Raw genomic sequence first — 19,639 nt, forward strand, 5'->3', positions numbered from 1 at the left:
TTACAAATAAATAACTGAAAAGTGGGGTGTGCGTAATTATTCAGCCCCCTTTGGTCTGAGTGCAGTCAGTTGCCCATAGACATTGCCTGATGAGTGTTAATGACTAAATAGAGTGCACCTGTGTGTAATCTAATGTCAGTACAAATACAGCTGCTCTGTGACGGCATCAGAGGTTGTCTAAGAGAATACTGGGCGCGACAACACCATGAAGTCCAAAAAAAAAAAAACACACCAGACAGGTCAGGGATAAAGTTATCGAGAAATTTAAAACAGGCTTAGGCTACAAAAAGATTTCCCAAGCCTTAAACATCCCGCGGAGCACTGTTCAAGCGATCATTCAGAAATGGAAGGAGTATGGTACAACTGTAAACCTACCAAGACAACGCCGTCCACCTAAACTCACAGGCCGAACAAGGAGAGCGCTGATCAGAAATGCAACCAAGAGGCCCATGGTGACTCTGGACGAGCTGCAGAGATCTATAGCTCAGGTGGGGGAATCTGTCCATAGGACAACTATTAGTCGTGCACTGCACAAAGTTGGCCTTTATGGAAGAGTGGCAAGAAGAAAGCCATTGATAACAGAAAACCATAAGAGGTCCTGTTTGTAGTTTGCCACAAGCCAGGTGGGGGACACAGCAAACATGTGGAAGAAGGTGCTCTGGTCAGATGAGACTAAAATGGAACTTTTTGGCCAAAATGCAAAACGCCATGTGTGGAAAACGAACACTGCACATCACTCTGAACACACCATCCCCACTATCAAATATGGTGGTGGCAGCATCATGCTCTGGGGGGGCTTCTCTTCAGCAGGGACAGGGAAGCTGGTCAGAGTTGATGGGAAGATGGATGGAGCCAAATACAGGGCAATCTTGGAAGAAAACCTCTTGGAGTCTGCAAAAGACTTGAGACTGGGGCGGAGGTTCACCTTCCAGCAGGACCTCGACCCTAAACATAAAGCCAGGGCAACAATGGAATGGTTTAAAACAAAACATATCCATGTGTTAGAATGGCCCAGTCAAAGTCCAGATCTAAATCCAATCGAGAATCTGTGGCAAGATCTGAAAACTGCTGTTCACAAACACTGCCCATCTAATCTGACTGAGCTAGAGCTTTTCTGCAAAGAAGAATGGGCAAGGATTTCAATCTCTAGATCTGCAAAGCTGGTAGAGACAGACCCTAAAAGACTGGCAGCTGTAATTGCAGCAAAAGGTGGTTCTACAAAGTATTGACTCAGGGGGCTGAATAATTACGCACACCCCACTTTTCAGTTATTTATTTGTAAAAAATGTTTGGAATCATGCATGATTTTCGTTCCACTTCTCACGTGTACACCACTTTGTGTTGGTGTTTCACGTGGAATTCCAATAAAATTGATTCATATTTGTGGCTGTAATGTGACAAAATGTGGAAAGGTCCAAGGGGAATACTTTTGCAAGCCACTATACTTACTACGACCACTATTAAGCTGTTGTCCTGTGAGCCGCCTATCACGCAAGCTGTTAACTCTCAGAAACTTGTCCTCTGATTCAGTTGAGGCTTCTGTTTCTGAGCCTTTTGATGGTGAAGAAAACTGTACTCACTGACACCTTGACTTTTGATTTTGCAATTCCTCTGTAGGAAAGACCTACATTTTAAGTGTTGTGATGGTCTGTCTGTCTTCCATTGTTAATTGCCTTTTTCTCGCCATTTCTGTTACAACACACTACTTTCTGCAGTATAATACTGTTCAAATGATGGTACCAGAGTGTGTTCTAACCAAGAGGGTTGTAAGTAATCCAGAAAGGTTGGAACACCTGTAGGAATCAGTAGCACCAGCTTTCAAGGCTTGATCAACCTCCATTGCTGCAGAACAGCTTTAAATTGTTAACCCATTTTGTGTACCTTGAAAAAGGACTTTTTGTATAATTCTGAAATGTACATTACTTTAGAGTTTTAGGTAACCTTACCTTTTTTTTAACCTCTGGCAGGTCACTACTTACCTTTGTACCATTTCTAGCTATTCATTGGACTTGAACAACTTCAACTGCAATAAATAACTGGAAAAATTGGGCTGTTCTAAAACTTGTGACCGGTAGTGTACGCAAACAAGTAAGATGTCAACAAAATATCACGATATTACAAAAATCATGAATATGTGTTTTCCTTTTTTATACTGATAATGTGGTATAAAAATCACATAAAAGTGGTATAATATTTTTCCTGGGTTGTAAGGCGGTGCATGACTAAACCACACTGAAGTATCCTCTAAACACTTGCCACATGACATGCAGCAAGTAGTCACATTGCTCATAAAGCTCACAGGAAACTCACCACACATATGAGACATGCATATTATTTAAAACATTTCTAGAAGAAAAGTCACACAATACTTAGACTTAACTCAGTGATGAGAGCAGCATTTATGTCAAAGTACGGTTCAAGAAAAACTGCTGTATTTTATATTTTTCTGTTTAAATCCACGCTTAAAATGAAGTCCCTTTTTTAAATGTTATGTTATGTTCTCATTATTAATATGCACTTGCATATTAATAATCCTCATGCTAATCTATTTCTTTGTTGACTCTTTGTGACCATGTCATAAAAATAAATAAGCAACCTGCAGCAAATATCACACTGACGTATAGTGAAGTCTCCTTAAAACTCATCACATATGGAAACTTGTAAAAGATCACTCCTCATTGTGTTTAAATATACTGGGTAAGCCTAATTTTTTGAAGTGCAGGGCTGATCTTTTAGCTCAATGTTAATAAGATTATCATAGATTTAATGTGCCACCAAGTGAAAGCAGAAGTAAAAAGTGCAAAACACAGAGTTCCCAAACAGGATACAACCCGAGCTGACAGACATGTGACTTGTACCACTACGACACCAAGAGCCTCCGACTCTGTTCCTGTTTGCTGCACAATTGTGATGTATCAAGATGCCAGTGTCCCGTGCATTCTTTCACATTACCATACGCATTTGATTTCCCAAGATGAGCACATGATAAATTCACATAGTTTACTGTATTGTGTAGTAAAGTAGAGCAAAACAAACTAGATCTAAAGAACAACAATCTAGAGGTGTAGTTTCACAATTCAGCCTGAAATATTCCAATAACAGTCCATCTTATACAAATCACACGACTGAAAATGGATAAAATTCCTATTTTCTTAACTTTTCATTACGATAAACCAGGAGTTAGAGCTTTGAAACACTAACAATGGAGCTAGAATATTTATGAAAGAGATATTTGACATGTTGTATCATTGATGAGAGAGGAAAGTACAGTCTCAGTTTCCTTTGCTGCCTTGATTTCTGCCTTGAATATGTCCATTGGAAAATAGATTTTTTCCTATGTTTTACTGTAGTGAATTTAATTCCCTGGGCTTGTACTTCATCAGTATACTCAATCAAAGCTACTTAGGAAGGAAACCATGTTTATGGGATTAGAGGGGATTGGATGTAGATGAATGCTTTGTCCCAGTGTTTGTATTTTAAAATGCACAGACATTTGGCTACGATCCATCCCTGATTAATCTACTTTTAGAAGTAAGTCACTGCTCTGTAAATCCATTACTTCAGTGTCTCGGGGTCTGTACCTTTTCTTATGTAACCATTTAACTTGTGTGATCTTCGTGCTGCTGCGGTTCTTGGGTTAGTCAGTCCCTAGCAAAGCTGAGTACACTTCTGTTTTGGGTCTGTGCAACCTGAGAAGTGAGATACTGCAGATGAAGCAAATCGGTAGAGTGTGATATGGAATAGCGAGAAGTGAGGTGCCGATAGGATGAGAACAGAGGGAACAAGAGGAGGAGAGAGTTATTCACAGACAGATGGATGGATAATGTACTTATGAGTCAAGATCCCCCAGGAGCCACTGCTGTCTGCTTATGTCACTCACCACTTTCATCACTAAGCCCGCCTCCTGTCTCACCTTCTATCACACTTGCCTGTCTTCTGCCCTTTCATTTAGTTTCCTGTACTTGTCACACATTTCCTCCCGTCTCCTCTCCTCTCTAATCTTTTGTTTCCTCTATGTCCATCATTACGCCCATCTGGGGGAAATTCCTTCCTGCAGCTGCTCACTGGGAAGGCCTTGTGAGATTATTCACTCATTGATTACATCTCTGAGTCCAAACTTTATTCATTAATTCATCCATCCTTCTGCTCATCACCTTGTCACAGGGCTAACTGTGCTTTACGTCATTGTTCCATTCAGAGCATCTCCTTATCCATTCATCAACCTGTCCAGTTACTCATTGATTCTATATGAAATCATTATCATTAATACATTTCCAAAATAAATCAGTCATTCATTCATTTGTTCACTTTTTCATTCACCCCTGTATCATTCATAGTAAGTAAGGTGATTCTCCATGAATGCTTACTGTCAGAGAATCTCTTTCCCAGTCATAGTCAGTAGGTTCAGCCCGTAAGGATGTGAAGGGGGTATAAGGTATCAGCTAATGCCCAGGTCTTTGTCTGACTGCTTCAGTCATCTGGGAGGAAGGTTGTGTGTGTGTGTGTGTGTGTGTGTGTGTGTGTGTGTGTGTGGGGGGGGGGGGGGGGGGGGGTTAGGGAGTGAGGGAAGCCAGATTTATGGTCCCATGTTGGTTTCCATTTGCATAGCTCTTTGGTTGTGCAGAGAGAGGGATTGTGGGAATTCGGCCAGTGCAGAGGTAGTGGAGACTCACTTGTGTGCACTCCTCCAAAAAGCCAACAGAGCGTTGTGCATAGGTAGAATCCTGATTGGTTGAAAATTGAAACAAAAGGGGACCACAGAAGAAGAGCCATGAAATGGCACTCTATCAGCAAGAAGTTCTTCAAATATGGTGACTGTTGTCTTTTCTGTGGCAGGGGCTAACAAAGGACCAACAATGGCACAAACATGAGCACATGTAGCACAAATATACTGGTCCACATTCCACACAGTATCAACACTGCCACTGGGTGACAGCTAACAGCTACAGCATGTAGATGTGCATCTGCAAAGCTCTGCCTAGCATCTTCAGGTGCTACATTTAGGCTTTTTGAAAACCTGTTACTTTTCTTAAAAGACAATGGATACACCTTTCATCACACAATTAAGTGTGTTACATTTAATTAATTTAATTAAATGTGTTACATTTAATTGTATCAGTGGAGCCCAACCTATGGAACTGTTATTTTATGTAGGCACATGATCCATTTACACGATAAAAGCAGATCTGTAATCTGTAATGTTTCAGATGATATTTCCTACACATCCACTACAAATCTCATGTAGTTTGAGCTATTTAAGTTGTGTAGCTCGCCTCCTCTTCAGACCACTTTGTAACCCACCTTTACCTCAGCTCCTCCTGTTCATGATGTGCCTGACTTAATTGCTGTCAACACTACAGTTACTGATGACTGATCTTGTTTTTCTCACCCCGTTGCTTCACTGAATGCAACATTTCCTTTTGCTACTATCATCTGCCTGCACTGGATTTTATAGCGGCATGTAAGAGATGCATATGGTGGAGATCTGCTTTACGAACACCAAAATTGACTGGCTGCAGCATGAGTAAATGTTTTGTGACCACTTTTGTAAGGTGCAGCCATTAGGGAGACAATCCAGAACCCCTGTTTTGAGGAGACGTGTATTTTAACTTTCATTCAACTGTTACGAGGCATCAGCAGCAGAACTTGATATTCTGTGTCAGCAAAGTGATGTCATGCTGCTTTTCTTTGCTGACATGTTGCAGAGGGAATTGTCAGGAAGAAAAATGCCTTTCTTACTCTTTTTTTTTCAGCCTGCTTAACATTCTTCTTAGAACTGACTCAACTTTCGCACGGGTTTTCACACAAAACAAAAGCTAGAATGTCCAAAATTGTGGAGATTTCCCCAAGTCTGTAGGTCTTAATGAGCTCACACGTGCATGTAAGCTGATATTGTATTACCTCAAATACTGTATGGCTCCACAGAGGCCCATTAACTTAGTATTGCATCATAGGCCCGTGCATTAGTCTGACCGAGCCCCGCAGACGCCAGAGGTGTCCCATGTCCATTACATCTCTCTCACCAACCAACAATCATTTATAAGTACCACCTGTCTCACAGCAACACAACAGGGACACATTTAAGGGAAACACCATTGTTATTGGAATGATAAACTACCAATATTGATGTTTATTGAGGCACCATGCAGTAAGTGATTGGTTCATAATTTGGGCTAAGAGCCTTTTAAGTAGCATGATGCAACAAGTAACATCATTGCTGGCCTCAGTTGAAATATTAAATATCTAATACCCAGTGTGTGTGTGTGCTTGTGTGCGTGTGGGTACTGTGTCTCCACTTACTGTTTTTCCTTTATTTTTTTGCAGGGTGTTTTCATTGAATTTGTATTCTGCATACACTAATGTAATAGAGTCTGATTTGTACCCCTAACATCATCATATCACAGCACAGATTTACGCATAAGCACACAAATGCCATGTGCAGGATTGTTTGCATCTGGAGTGTAGTCTTAGTGTTGCAGCTGGGCTTTCTTTAACACGAAGCAACAAAAGCTGAAAACTGTAACTCTGATCAGCTCCCTGGAGCTCTGGCTGAAGAGGGATTGTCTCTCCTGTCATGAGAGTGATTAAGGGCTTACACTCTTACATTTCATTCTAGTCAAACATGTGCTGCAGCTTTGCCAGGTATTGCCTCTTGTGTTTGCACACTTTTGTGAACGGTGCTTGTGGTCTTAGGCTTGTTTGTCACGTTCACCTAGAGGGAAAACAACCAGGAAGCTCTCCAGCCTCCTGTTTAGATTCTTTTATGAAACATTTACATTGTACATTGCATATTTGTTTAATGTGGAGCCATTTAACTAAATCTACGACACAAATGGCTCCTTTGATCTACAACCCCTGCCAGGTAAATGGAGGTGCAGGACAGGAGCCGCTCCCCGTCTCGCAGGACCAGCCGAGTAGAGCAGGTAGTGGGACGATGGCTGAGACGGTCCAGAGACTTGGGCAGCAGATCTCACTCTCTGAGCAGGTATTATGTCTTTTTTTTGTTTTTTGTATAAATCCATTATTTTACCATTTTTACTATCTTTGATATATTTTGCCTTGAGATGCACCTGTCTACAGTCATCATCAAAGGAAGCCCATATTTGTAAAACCTTCTAAAATAGGTTCTCTCATCCAGTAACAAATAAATTAATGCTTTAATTTGTGGCTTTTCACAATTATTTCCTTGTTTTTGTTATCCCCACAAATATAAGGCTGTTCACAGTAGTACTGCTCTGTGAGAAATACAGATACTGCAGTAAGATGTCACTCCTGAATTACTCCTCCAGGGATCGGGCTGCAGCAGAAGGGAAGACAGCAGAGTCCAGTAGCTCTGACCAGAGGAATTATCCCTTCCGCTTCAATATTCAGATCCAGCGCGACCCAAACCTCAACTCTCATGGCCTCACGCTTTCCTCCCAGAACCCGATTCTGGTGGAGGAGGTCACCTCAGGTAACGTTTGCAACAGCACCGTTCTAAGGAAATAGCCGTGACACAGATTTCTGAACTTTAAATCAAATGGGTCTCTATACTAAACCTTGTTGTGTTTATAAATAGCTATTCTATGTGGTGATCTGTAGCCCTCTTGTCCCTAAATCTACTGCAGCACTTTTCACTACCTTGGGAGTAGAAGGAGTGCATTATTAGTTTGAATCAGGGCCTTTTGTTTTAAAGCTGACACTGCATGTTCACCTGAGCCCTGCTATAGGAACCTCTTCACCAGCTTAGGCTTCTTCTCCCACAGAGACTTCATCCTACCTGCCAAGAGTCAATTTCTATTGCCACAGTCTGCAGAGCTCTAGTACTTTGTCAATGTCTCCCACCTAAAATCACACCTTTATTATTCTTTCTGTAGGTGAAAACTTACGACAGCGTTAGCCACTGTACACCTCATGAGTGGAGAGTAGCAAAGAACAAGTAATTCCACAGCCACAGCATAAATTAAAGGATTTTGGTATGTAAACCTACAGAATCATCATTTAATGCACCTCTGGTTTTATTCTACTTTATGCTTGTATAAGCTGCTATTACTAATATGTTTAGGACTGATATGTTTACTCAGCTAAAAGCTTTACTGAAAACGAGGCTGTGATTGTTAGGAGGTAAAATACTGTATATACAGTTCACTCAGGAACAGAATATTGTTTGGCTCATTCTCCCTGTTGTCTCTAGAACCATGCCCTTATTTTGCATAAAGTAAATCTCCTCAGCAAATGAAGGCGTGGAGCTGTGCCAGACCCCTGCAGGCCTCTGGCCAGTGTACTGTGCAACACAAACTGACAAAAGTGAAGCCTCCAAGGCTGCAGATACTGCATACATGCACACAAAATTATATTAACAGAGGAAATGAACTGTGGTGCTTATGTGTTTGTGTGTGTGTGTTCCAAAACACATTTGGAAGGATTCAAGGAAGATGGAGTTTTTAGCCCTCGATTGAGGCTCTCAGGGAGCACATACATTCGGACGATGCACTGTCTCCAAGAATCACTTCCAGGCAAATGCCTGATATGCAATAGACGGATATGACTAAGATTAGAAGTATGGTTCGGGTTTCAAAGAGGTGGAATGTATATGCAGCTGGGGGGTGTGGTTGGAAACCTTAAATCAGTCCTCTTAACTAAATTAATTTACAGAGATGTAAGGATTTGCCAGCACATGCTGCACAAAAGGCTTCCTCAGTCAGAACCTCGTTTTTTCCCTCTGGCAATAGCCTGCTATAAATCACTTCTAAAGCAGAGGTGAAATCTCTCCTTTAATCAGTTCCTTTTTAGAAGTCTGACGTTTAATAAATGTATACAGAATTTTTTTACGCCACACTATTAATCACAAAAAATAAAAAGGAAAATTATAAATATATAACTGGATGAAAAAATTTTAATTTCAACAGCACAACAGATTTTATTTCGGTTTGATGACACCATTCAAAATTGTTTTGCATATTTAAAAAAAAAAGAAGTATTTGTGAAAGAGATTTATCATGGAATCTATACAATTTTGTGAAGTACCGAGTACACTCCATGATTCAGTAGCATGTAGAACCACTATTAGCAGGAATCTTTTTAAGTAGTTGTTGTCTGTATGACTTTATCAGTCTCTCAGATCATTGTGGAGGAGTTAGTCCACTCTTTAAAATATTTCTTAAATTAATTGAGATTTGCAGCTCTCTTAAGATCCCACCACATCAGAGTGGCTCAACCATGTTTTGTTTTTCTCAATTTGCGCCATTAGGTTGTAACTTTATTTTCACTGTATTGCATTTTTTTCAATCAATGGGCTATTGGAACACCTTTCTTCTTTTTCAGCCATTCTCTTATAGACTTGCTTTTGTGCTTTGGATCATTGGCCTGTTGGATGACCCACTTTTGTCTGAGCTTTAGCTGTCGGACGGATGGCCTCATATTTGACTCTAGAATACTTTGTTATTCAAAGGAGTTCATGATTAACTTAGTGACCTCAAAATGCTCAGATCCTGTGACTGCAAAACAAGCCCAAATCGTCACCCCTCCACCACCGTGCTGGCTGTTGGTGTAAAGTGTTTGTGCTGATTAACTGTTTGTTTTTTAGCAAACTTGTCACTGTGAATTACAGCCAAGCGTATTTGGACTCTGTCAAACAAGACATAAGTCTGTTGTTTGTTCAGCTGCAACATTGCAAATTGTGCTGCCATGTTCTTGAAGAGAACAAACAGGGTTGTCATAACATAAGCTGTGTCCCAAAACGTCGGCTGCATCCTTCGGAGGACTCGGCCTTCACGGTCTACGTGGGCCGGGTCCTTCGAAGACCAAGAAGGCCAGAAGTGCGAGGCTGTGAAATGGGACGGTCTAGCCTTCAGATTTGCATCACCACTGTGTCAGTGAAGTTTAATAAACTTGGCCATCTGCTCCTTGCTATCTAAAATATAACAGGACACTGCCATAAATTCTCGACCGTCTCACACTTCTGTTTAATCAGTTTTCTGTTTGACTTGTATTCAGCTGTGTGAAAATCCCAGAGGAACCCACCTGATGGATTAATAAAGTTGTATTTAATCTAATAATCTAATAACTTTTTCACAGCCAAACCGATTGACTCCGGAACAAATAAAACACTGAAAAAAGCCAAACAATTACATTTTTAAGTTATCCGAGTGATGTTTAACCTCAGTAGCGAAAGACAGCATGTAAACAATGAAGCTGGGAGTCCGCAGCTCTCGCCGGCTCAAGTGACCATTGAACCCCCCGGCTAGCTATTGAGCGGGTGGGTAACAGACGTCTCCGAAAACGTCGGCGCACTTTTGCAAATATGCAATGTCTTGATAAACCAAGCAGATATTTGAAGTTTACACAGCTACTTTCTCGCCTGAAAATATGTTAAAAGTTTCTGGGATATGGTGGGCCACGAAGGATACACCCGACCCATCCTTCAAAATTGGGGAAATGAACGACGCATTTGTCGGCCGCTTTTGAAGGACTCGACGAATTGGGACAGCCTTCGTCGGCTGGCTGTGACGTAATCGGCCTTCAAATGCAGCCTCCGAAGAATGCAGCCTATGTTTTGGGACACAGCTATAGAGTTTCATACTCAATACTGATACTCAGGAAAATACTGGATATACAATTTTTGATAGCGTTGGACAGATAATGGCGCCATCCTGCACCTACAGAAGAAATGGTGAAATATTCACAGATGCTCTGTGAATGGCAACAAAAACCATTACACAGAGGTTTTTAGTAGTTTCTCCAGGCTTGTGTGTCTGAAGCGTTATTCTGTGACCCAACATTGTCACAGATCTGAAATGGTAGAAAAGTTATCATCATGTGGTCAGCAGCCTGATGACTTCAAAATTTCAAGAAATAAAAACTATATGGTTTCTTTATGCATCCTAAAGTACAAAGATGGGATATCAAATACTGTAACATACAGACTCTGAAAAGAATCACTGAAATGTAACTAAACAACAGTTATTGCTATTAAAAGCATATCTGTATTATATCCTACATTTATTTCTCCTAGAAAAGCGCATGGGTCTGAATCCCCCTGAGGTCCAGGGTCAGATTACCTTCTTTCTCTTGTCCTCTTGGTCACCATCTGTTTCTGCCTGTCAGACACACACACACACACACACACACACACACACACACACACACACGCATAAAGATGCTGTTGCTCATGTCTCCAGTGGCCCCACCGAGTCTTGGCTCAATTCGTTCTCCCTGTCCGTCTGTCTGCAGCACGTGTTGCAGCATCTTGACTGTGAAATATGAATCCATTATTCGATAGGCTTTTTCAGGCCCATCAATATCGCCCAACATCTGTCTATGTTTATTTTAGTTATTTAATTGTGATAACATACTAGTATTCAATGCTTTCTCTGAATTATATGGTTACCTGATGTACAGAATAAACACATGTTGGTGGATGATATGGTTTATTAATAAGTAACAGAGATGATGGATGTCCCTCAGAATAGATTCACGTATGCTATTTGTGATCTGAGGCTCAGTTCTTTTGCTTTCCTGTTAGCAAGTCAGATCGATTGCAGTTTTATTTTTTAGCCGAAATCACAGACGGAGCTTCTGAAAACGGCTTGACTCCCATAATTTGTAAACACAGTAAACAAATTTCAAATGATTTTTTTAATCTTGTTTGCTAGTGTCTAGTTTTATGGAATATGATGTAATGTGCGTGCTGTTCCCATTAGAGTTAAAAGCGATGATAAAGCAAGGCATGCTGTGGGATGTGATTGACAAGTCACTACCCTATGAGAGTGCAGCATCTTTTGGTTTCTCATTCACATCCACCCTTTGCTTGTCACGCCTGACTTTAAAACACCAAATCTGCCGTGGGGAAAACACTGAGCTTAAAGTAGCACAGCTCTAACTGAAGTAGCTATTATATGCAGTCTATGGTGAAAAGTGTGATGTTGTAAAATGTAGTAATTTATCAGCTAACTGTATGCAACACAAAAATACAGTTTCTTTCACATCTTGTACCAGTTCAACCAGAGCATAGTTTAACATGCAGAGTTCAAAGGCACAGCAGCAGCAATAATGTGTAGTAGTTGAATATAATCTGTGCTTCTAATTATAGCTTTTGATCGCCACTGAAACACATTTACATGTTCATTCACCGAAAGGACAAAGATAACAGATGTCGTCAGTAGCGCCGACAGCAGCCAATCGTTTTTGGATTATAGAGATGATAAATAAAATATTATGTCGGTACTGAGAAGTACAGTAAATGAGGTGGAGATAGCACAGTTGTTATATGTGCCCAAAATTGGAAGCACAATGATTGGTCGTCCCAGAGTTAGATTTGGAGAGCTGTATGAAAAATTATGCACTGAGTGAGATGAAAGGAAATCACTAGAATACAAGCTACAGCCTGTCAGCAGCGCCAGTTGCAGTATGAGCGCAGGCTGATTGAACACCCTCGGGCACGACAACACAAGGACATTTTGTGTGTGCAGGTGGGCCTGCAGATGGTCGGCTCGTCCCTGGCGACCAGCTTGTGAAGATCAATAACGTCTCTGTCGATGACCTGACCCCAGAGCAAGCTACTGAGATAATCAGGTCTGCACAGACAGCTGCATTCACAAACACACATGCATATGCCTGATGATTGGTACATACTCTGCAGTTATTTAAAATTAAGCAATGCATACCATGTGTCATCTTAACACCCTCCCTTTCTGTACTTTTTTTTTTTCAGGGAGTGCCCAGATACGTTGACTATGACGGTACTCAGAACAATGCTGGTGAGTCTGCCCTATCTATCAAAGAGAAACACACTTCAAAGACATACACAGCACAAACAGACTTACAGTTAAGTGGATAATGGCTGGTCCTCTTCCAGCAGCACTTTAGATGAACTTAATGTATTTCTTGTTTCCTGTTTTCATTAGGTAGTAAAAGCGCACTCGCACAATGTGTCTACTGTGTGCACACGTGAATACATACTGTCCATATACAGTGTTTTTATGTATGGAAGCCTGTCAGCAAACTTATTCAGATACCTTGGGATCAGGCATCCTTGCTTACAACAGTCCTGTCCTCAGGGTCTCACCGCTATATCCCCATTAACTGTGACACCATAGTACACACATTCAAACTGGCAGCTCTTCTTCTGCACACACATCTTTCATCAGTCAAACTGTGCGTGTGCGCGGGCACACGTTGTGGACCTCAGCCTGTATTGGTGAAGTTGACGTATGTGTTTGCACTGAGGTGAAATAGATCAGTAAATAAATGGCTGCATCAGCACTTTGGTGATGGAAGCGCCTCTACTGTGTGTTTCATAGCTCACAGCTCCCCCAAGAAATAATTACTGAACTCTAAGGAATTAGCAGCATTTCTTAGAAAATATTCGTCTCTGTCAAATCAAGAGTTTGAACCACGATAAAAAGAGACTTTTCTGTTATAATTAGACAGTGAGATAAGAGAATTGCTTGGCAGTTTCTTTAAGTGCTTTAATCTGCCAACTGTCACTTGTTGTGCAGCAATGAAGGCAACAATGTGTTTATCTTTGTTACCACACAGCATGATTCATATTGCAGTATAAATTTATGATAAAATAATTGTATATAAAGGCTTCCACTTGTATGGATATTCCAGTTTTAACATCTACTGTATACAGTATATGATTCGATGAGCACAAGATTCACTCAAAGAGCTTGAGAATTTTTTACAAGCAGCATTTTTAAATGTTAAACACAAATCCATAATATATTGCATTAGCACCATGTATTTGTAATGGACAACCCTGCATTTTGGAGGTCATTGCCAAAACCAATATTCTTACTTGAGTCCACATTCTTTGGAGTCATGCATTAGTTTGTTTAGATTTGTAGTTAAAGACCATCACTCGTAGTTAAGTCGTAGCAATTTAGGATGAAGACATCACTCATTGTGGGGAATCTGTTTACTAGCTTGCTGATTTGAAACAGATTTTTCATTATCGCTGCGATATGATTATCTGTTTAACGAGCCATGACCCATGCATCGTTCACTGTTTATGAATGCATTTTTCTTTTTAAAAAAAAAGGTCCAACAAAAAAACAAACAAACAAGAAATCCTTGCCAGATGTAAGTTGATGGTTAATTTTGGAAAATTTATTCTCCCCTCTGCACATTAGCTTTTTAAATCCATGCATAAAGCTTCCTCAAACATTACTGGTCAAGATAACTTAGAATGCAAGACTTCAAATGAAAACCAGCTTCTGATACTAAAAAGATACTAAATTTCCTGTACATGCAAAGTTTGCTTATTCATATGCAGATATTTGTTTGATTCTGCACCACTGTAAATAAAGACACCAGAGCCATACTGGTTTATAAACTGTGGTGAAAGCTAAATTAGCAGACATCTTCCATGCAGTTTTTATAGGAGGCATATGATAACTTATGTGTAAGTAAGTAAGTAAAATTTATTTATATAGCACATTTCACAGATAAAAATTACAAAGTGCTTCACAATAAGATCAGACATACAAGTTAAAATTAATTAAAAGCCTGTTTGTATAAAAATGTCTTCAGCTGCTTTTTAAAGGAGTCAGTAGATCCCCACGTGTTTTAAACCTAGTACGTGGGACCACCAGTAGCCTCTGACCTGAACACCTAAGTGCTCGGGATGAAGCATGAGGTTTCAACAGGTCAGAGATATACTGGGAAGCTTCACCGTGCAGAGCTCTAAAAGTTACAACTAAAATTTTAAAATGAACCCTAAAATTTACTGGCAACCAATGAAGAGAAGCCAGAACTGGAGTAATGTGTGACCTTTTGTTTGTACCAGTTAAAAGTCTTGCCGCTGCATTCTGTACAGACTGAAGGCGATCCAGAGCTGATTTGTTGAGACAAGTAAAAAGACCGTTACAATAATCCAAACGAGAAGAGATAAAAGCATGAATAATCATCTCAAGTTCTGCCTTTGACACCAGTAGTCTGAGTTTAGAAACGTTTCTTAAATGATAAAAAAGTTCAGGACAAGTTGTTTAGAGTGTTTCTCAAGAGACATTGAACTGTCAAATATAACACCCAAGTTTCTGAGACTCGACTGAAATGAAGGGTCTAAAGAACTGATATTCTGCTTAATTTCTGAGAGCGTGTGATCAGGTGCAATAATCAAAGTTTCTGTTTTATCTGCATTTAACTGAAGGAAGTTGTCATTAACCATTGTTTGATTTCTGACAGACAATTATTTAAGCAAGACAATTTATAAAACTCAGAAGCTTTGAAAGAACAGTACAACTGAAAGTCATCAGCATAGAGATGATAAGATAAGGGGCAGGGATAGCTCAGTAGGTAAAGTGGTCGCCCCATGATCGGAAGGTCGGCGGTTCGAATCCACTTAACGGCTACCCTGAGGTACTCCTGAGCAAGGTACCGTCCCTACACACTGCTCCCCGGGCGCCTGCTTAGTGGGCTGCCCACTGCTTCACAGAGTGAATGGGTCAAATGCAGAGAAAAACAAGTAATTTCCCCATGGGGATCAATAAAGTATCCATTATTATTATTATTATTATTGTAACGTCTGATAATTTGGCTTTAAGGGAGTATATACAGCAAAAAGAGAATAGGACCTAAAACAGATCCTTGAGGTACCCCAGAAGGCAGAACTGATGTTTCAGACAACACATGATTCATACAGTATCCATTATATATATATATATATATATATATATATATATATATATATATATATATATATATATATGTATGTGTGTGTGTGTGTGTGTGTGTGTGTGTGTGTGTGTGTGTGTGTGTCTTATATATGAAACTCAACTCCATGTTATAAGTGCTTGTTTAAACTGCAGCTTGGAAAAACAAAAGCCAGAGAGTGTCTTATAATGTCCTTACATGTATTTATACATCTCTGCACTGCACCAAATTCAGCCCTGATTAGATTGTAAGAAAGAAAGAGAACATACGTATCCTGTGAGAAACTGCTTCACAGCTTATTGACTCGTATTTCTCACAGGGCCCAAAGTCATCATTTATCACACCGGAGAAGAGGGCCAAGCTCAGGTCCAACCCTGTGAAAGTCCACTTTGCTGAGGAGGTGGAAGTTAACGGACACACACAGGTGAGTTTGAAAATATACTATGCAGCTATTCGTAGCACTGCCAACTTTAAATCCTCTGGCTGCCTCTGTAGTGTATCATTGTGTCTCTGAGACAGCTTATGTGATTGTGGATAGATGATGTCACATTTGAAGTTTTATAGAAATGTCATGTGATGGTAATAGATCATGCTCAGCTCTCCACATTTACATCAGTGCACAGGAGTCATTAACACCCCATCTAAACCAGCTCTACACGGTCTGGGTGATCAAATCTGATGACAGCTATTTGCATTTACGTCTGTTATAAATAATTCTTCGTGTTATTTCTTTCTGCATTGTGTTCAGGATGCAAATATTATAGACTGATTTAATATAGAGAAGCATCAGTGTACTACAGTCTTGATTATGACTTGCTGAAGCACATTTTACACGACTCAGTTCACTGATTGTATTCAGTCACCTATTTTCCTGAATGGAGTCAAACTGCACAGATAATATTTAAACATGACTCTATATACATGAGGGTCTGACTGTTTTAACCAAAGGATATATCGTTACATGTTTGTCTTGCTTATGGCCAGGTTGACACTTTCAGTATTTAATTCATTATCTCCATCAAGGAGATTATGGTTTTCATAGCATCTGTCTGTAAACAAGAGAGGTCAAAATGTTGACTGTTAATTCTGATAAAACTTCATTTGGCTGTAGAGCGGGGTCATGTTAACAACTCATTAAAATTTGATCTACATCTACCAAGGTCTTCAAGGTCAGCATCATGATTTATTGGATGAATATTGACAAAAAGCCTTATAACTTAGAAACTAGATTTCTTACAAATGCGATGTGTATTGTCAACATTTAAAAAAACACTGTAACATTTGACCTTTGGCCTCACCTTCGAAGTCAGATAAGGTCAAACTTTCATGTCTTTTGTCTTTAAAACTTAAAATTCTACTGCACTTGTTTGCATTGGCATCGTTTAGGTATTCATGCTCACATATGGGGATTTTAAATATCACATTATAATCTGCATCTGAATGTCACACCACAGTTTTTATCTGTGATATCACTTTTACATTTCACATCTGCCCTTTTTTCAGGTTGGCCTCAAAATTTGTAGAAATAAAGTATTGTCATCACAAAGAGAATGAGCTGCCCAGAGTGTTGTAGTACAATAATACATAATAACCTCAAGTTATTCATGTCCAGCTATCTACAAATGAATACCTATTATCCATTATCTACTCCAAAATAATGTTTGTATACAAAATACAATGCTATTCCCTAAAAAGTAAATACTGCCCAGAGAGTGAGGGGCCTTGGCGGAGGTTTGCAGTCTCAAGAGTGCTTCTTATATTTTCGCTGTAACCTGATGTACATTTGGAATATACTGCATATACAAGTGGGCTTAGGCCACGGGCACAACACAAAATAAATCCATATAAGGCAGTACCAGAGTGCTGCATAAGCATCTCTGAACAAATTCATTGTCCAAAAATAGAAAATAATTTTATCTTTATAATCTTCACTCAGCCTTCCACTGTCAATAACGAGATATACACATGACCAGAATTTACATTAAAATACCAGATTAATGGACCTAAAAGCTCATAGTATTCTGATATATTTTTCAAAGCTTTTGAGACAAAGTCTATTTTTTCAGTTCTGAGACACTTCATGGATAATTTATTCTGACAGGTTTCCTGATTTGATGTGGGGTAGCACAACAGAGATGCCATTTAGTGAGCAGGTTCAGAGTCTGTGGTGTGCACATGCAGGCATGTAGGAGGTTGATTTAATACACAGCAAGTAAACATGGCTCTCATCAATGCTGCATTTAAAAAAATATATCATAATGTGTGTTTTTAAAAAAGGCATTCAAAGCTGTACTTAGATCTCAGTCATACACACTGTGTCGTTCTCTCAATAAGACTGAATGTAAAGCTCATTTATTTAGAAGAAAAGTACTTTAAGAGATTTTAAGTGCTTGAACCATGAAAATTTCTGACTGCTTACATTTAAGACATAATGTTGGTTTTTAGGATTTTTTGAAACTTTCTCAGATTTTTTGCACTAGTTTGCAGAACCGAAGTTTAGTTGATGCCATGTATCACAGTTCAAAACCAAAAGCTTTAATCCAGCCAGCTGTGGGTCATTAACAGTAGATCAGACAGCGAAGCAGACAATTAAAGTGAGCGGCAGGCAAAATCCAGAAACAGTCCTAGGTGTCATTCACTGTGAAAACAAAGAATAGTACAGGGACAATAAGAAACTGTAGGCAGTAGTTGGAAAAGCTCGACTGGTGTGAATATGGCACGCTTGCAACAGGAAGTATTGCACCAGGGGTATAAAAGGAAGTCTGACTGGCTAATTGGGAACAGTTGTAGCAAATCAAACACAGATAAGAACTAATAAAGGCAGGTAGTAAAATTATGCAAAGAGACCGGAGTTCTATAGAAGAAAGGGATATTAATGGTTAGTGGCCTCTGTGATGAGTTTTCAGTCACCCAAAGGTGGCTCTCTCTTTTTTATTTAGCTCGATCACCATGGTAACTAATGATGAACACATAACTCGGTTAGAGTTCAGATTTTTTTCTTTAAAATCGGCTGTAAGCAGGATCTTTCCTCAGATTCTTTTACTTACAGAATGCCTTAAGTATCATAAACATGTATTCTGTGCTATAGGAACACATTTTCGACACAACATACAATGCTAACAGCACCACTTGAAGTGGTGTGTCATATTTGTGAAGACCCAAAGAAATTTTTCATTTGGAATTTTATTGTCCTGAACAAGAAAATAGTGGAAACCGCAGACAAGCTTTAAAACGTGATTTATGGTTTCTAGATGTTCCTTTGCACTATGACGATGAGTGCTTGTCAGTAAAACCAACATTAGATTCAGCTTTACTGCAAACTCGATGCACTTTGTTCCTTTATAAATCTGCCTGTGGTTGTTCAGGGTTCCTACCCTGCAAGCGGATGTGAAATTAGCAGAACGAGGAAAACCACTGAGGCCGGAGAGCCCATTACTAAACACAGAGAAAACACAGATCAATATCCTCCCCATTCTCCGGTCCTAATGTCTGTGATTACAGGACAATAAATATCAGATTAAGGAGAAAAAAAGGGTAGAAGGAGATGGTAAAGAGACCAAGAGAGGTGGAGGGGAGGGGGCGGGATGTTTTTATCATCGTTAAAAGGAAGACAAAATATGTAACGGGGGATGGGAAGCTAGCAAGGGAGGGGTTGTCTAAAATTTGAACGCCCTCTGTTTCAACTTCAAAACATGTAGACATCAATGTTGCATTGTATCACAGTGTCAATACAGAAAAACACTTTCTTAAATCATAAAAGAAGAGGGATGTAGCGGGAAAGATGAGTCACCGCGGAGAATGAGCCGGGTAGACAGAAACAGGCCAGAGGATATGATGCGAAGAAAAATGCTCTGTGAGAAGAGCTGAAGATGAAATAACACTGCTCTCTCACTTTATGGTCTGTTATAATGTGCTAAACATATTCAGTATTCTCAGTCTGGATTGCCAGCATTTAAAAATAACAGTGGTTGTGTTCAAGCGACAAACATACGTCAGGAAAATT

General features: G+C 39.7%; 1 protein-coding gene across 1 annotated transcript in view; it reads left to right on the forward strand.

The window, feature by feature from the left end:
- frmpd1a (FERM and PDZ domain containing 1a) overlaps window positions 1-19,639 on the forward strand; it is a 52,142-nt gene that overhangs the window by 18,562 nt on the left and 13,941 nt on the right. The window contains exons 3-7 of the mRNA XM_004538824.4: window positions 6,863-6,985; window positions 7,290-7,453; window positions 12,450-12,552; window positions 12,692-12,737; window positions 15,956-16,060. Coding sequence (XP_004538881.2) covers window positions 6,867-6,985; window positions 7,290-7,453; window positions 12,450-12,552; window positions 12,692-12,737; window positions 15,956-16,060 — 537 coding nt within the window. The 5' untranslated portion in view covers window positions 6,863-6,866. The remainder of the gene's footprint in view (window positions 1-6,862; window positions 6,986-7,289; window positions 7,454-12,449; window positions 12,553-12,691; window positions 12,738-15,955; window positions 16,061-19,639) is intronic.

This window comes from Maylandia zebra, linkage group LG6, assembly GCF_041146795.1.
Source record: "Maylandia zebra isolate NMK-2024a linkage group LG6, Mzebra_GT3a, whole genome shotgun sequence".
NCBI classification, from domain to species: Eukaryota; Metazoa; Chordata; class Actinopteri; order Cichliformes; family Cichlidae; genus Maylandia; species Maylandia zebra.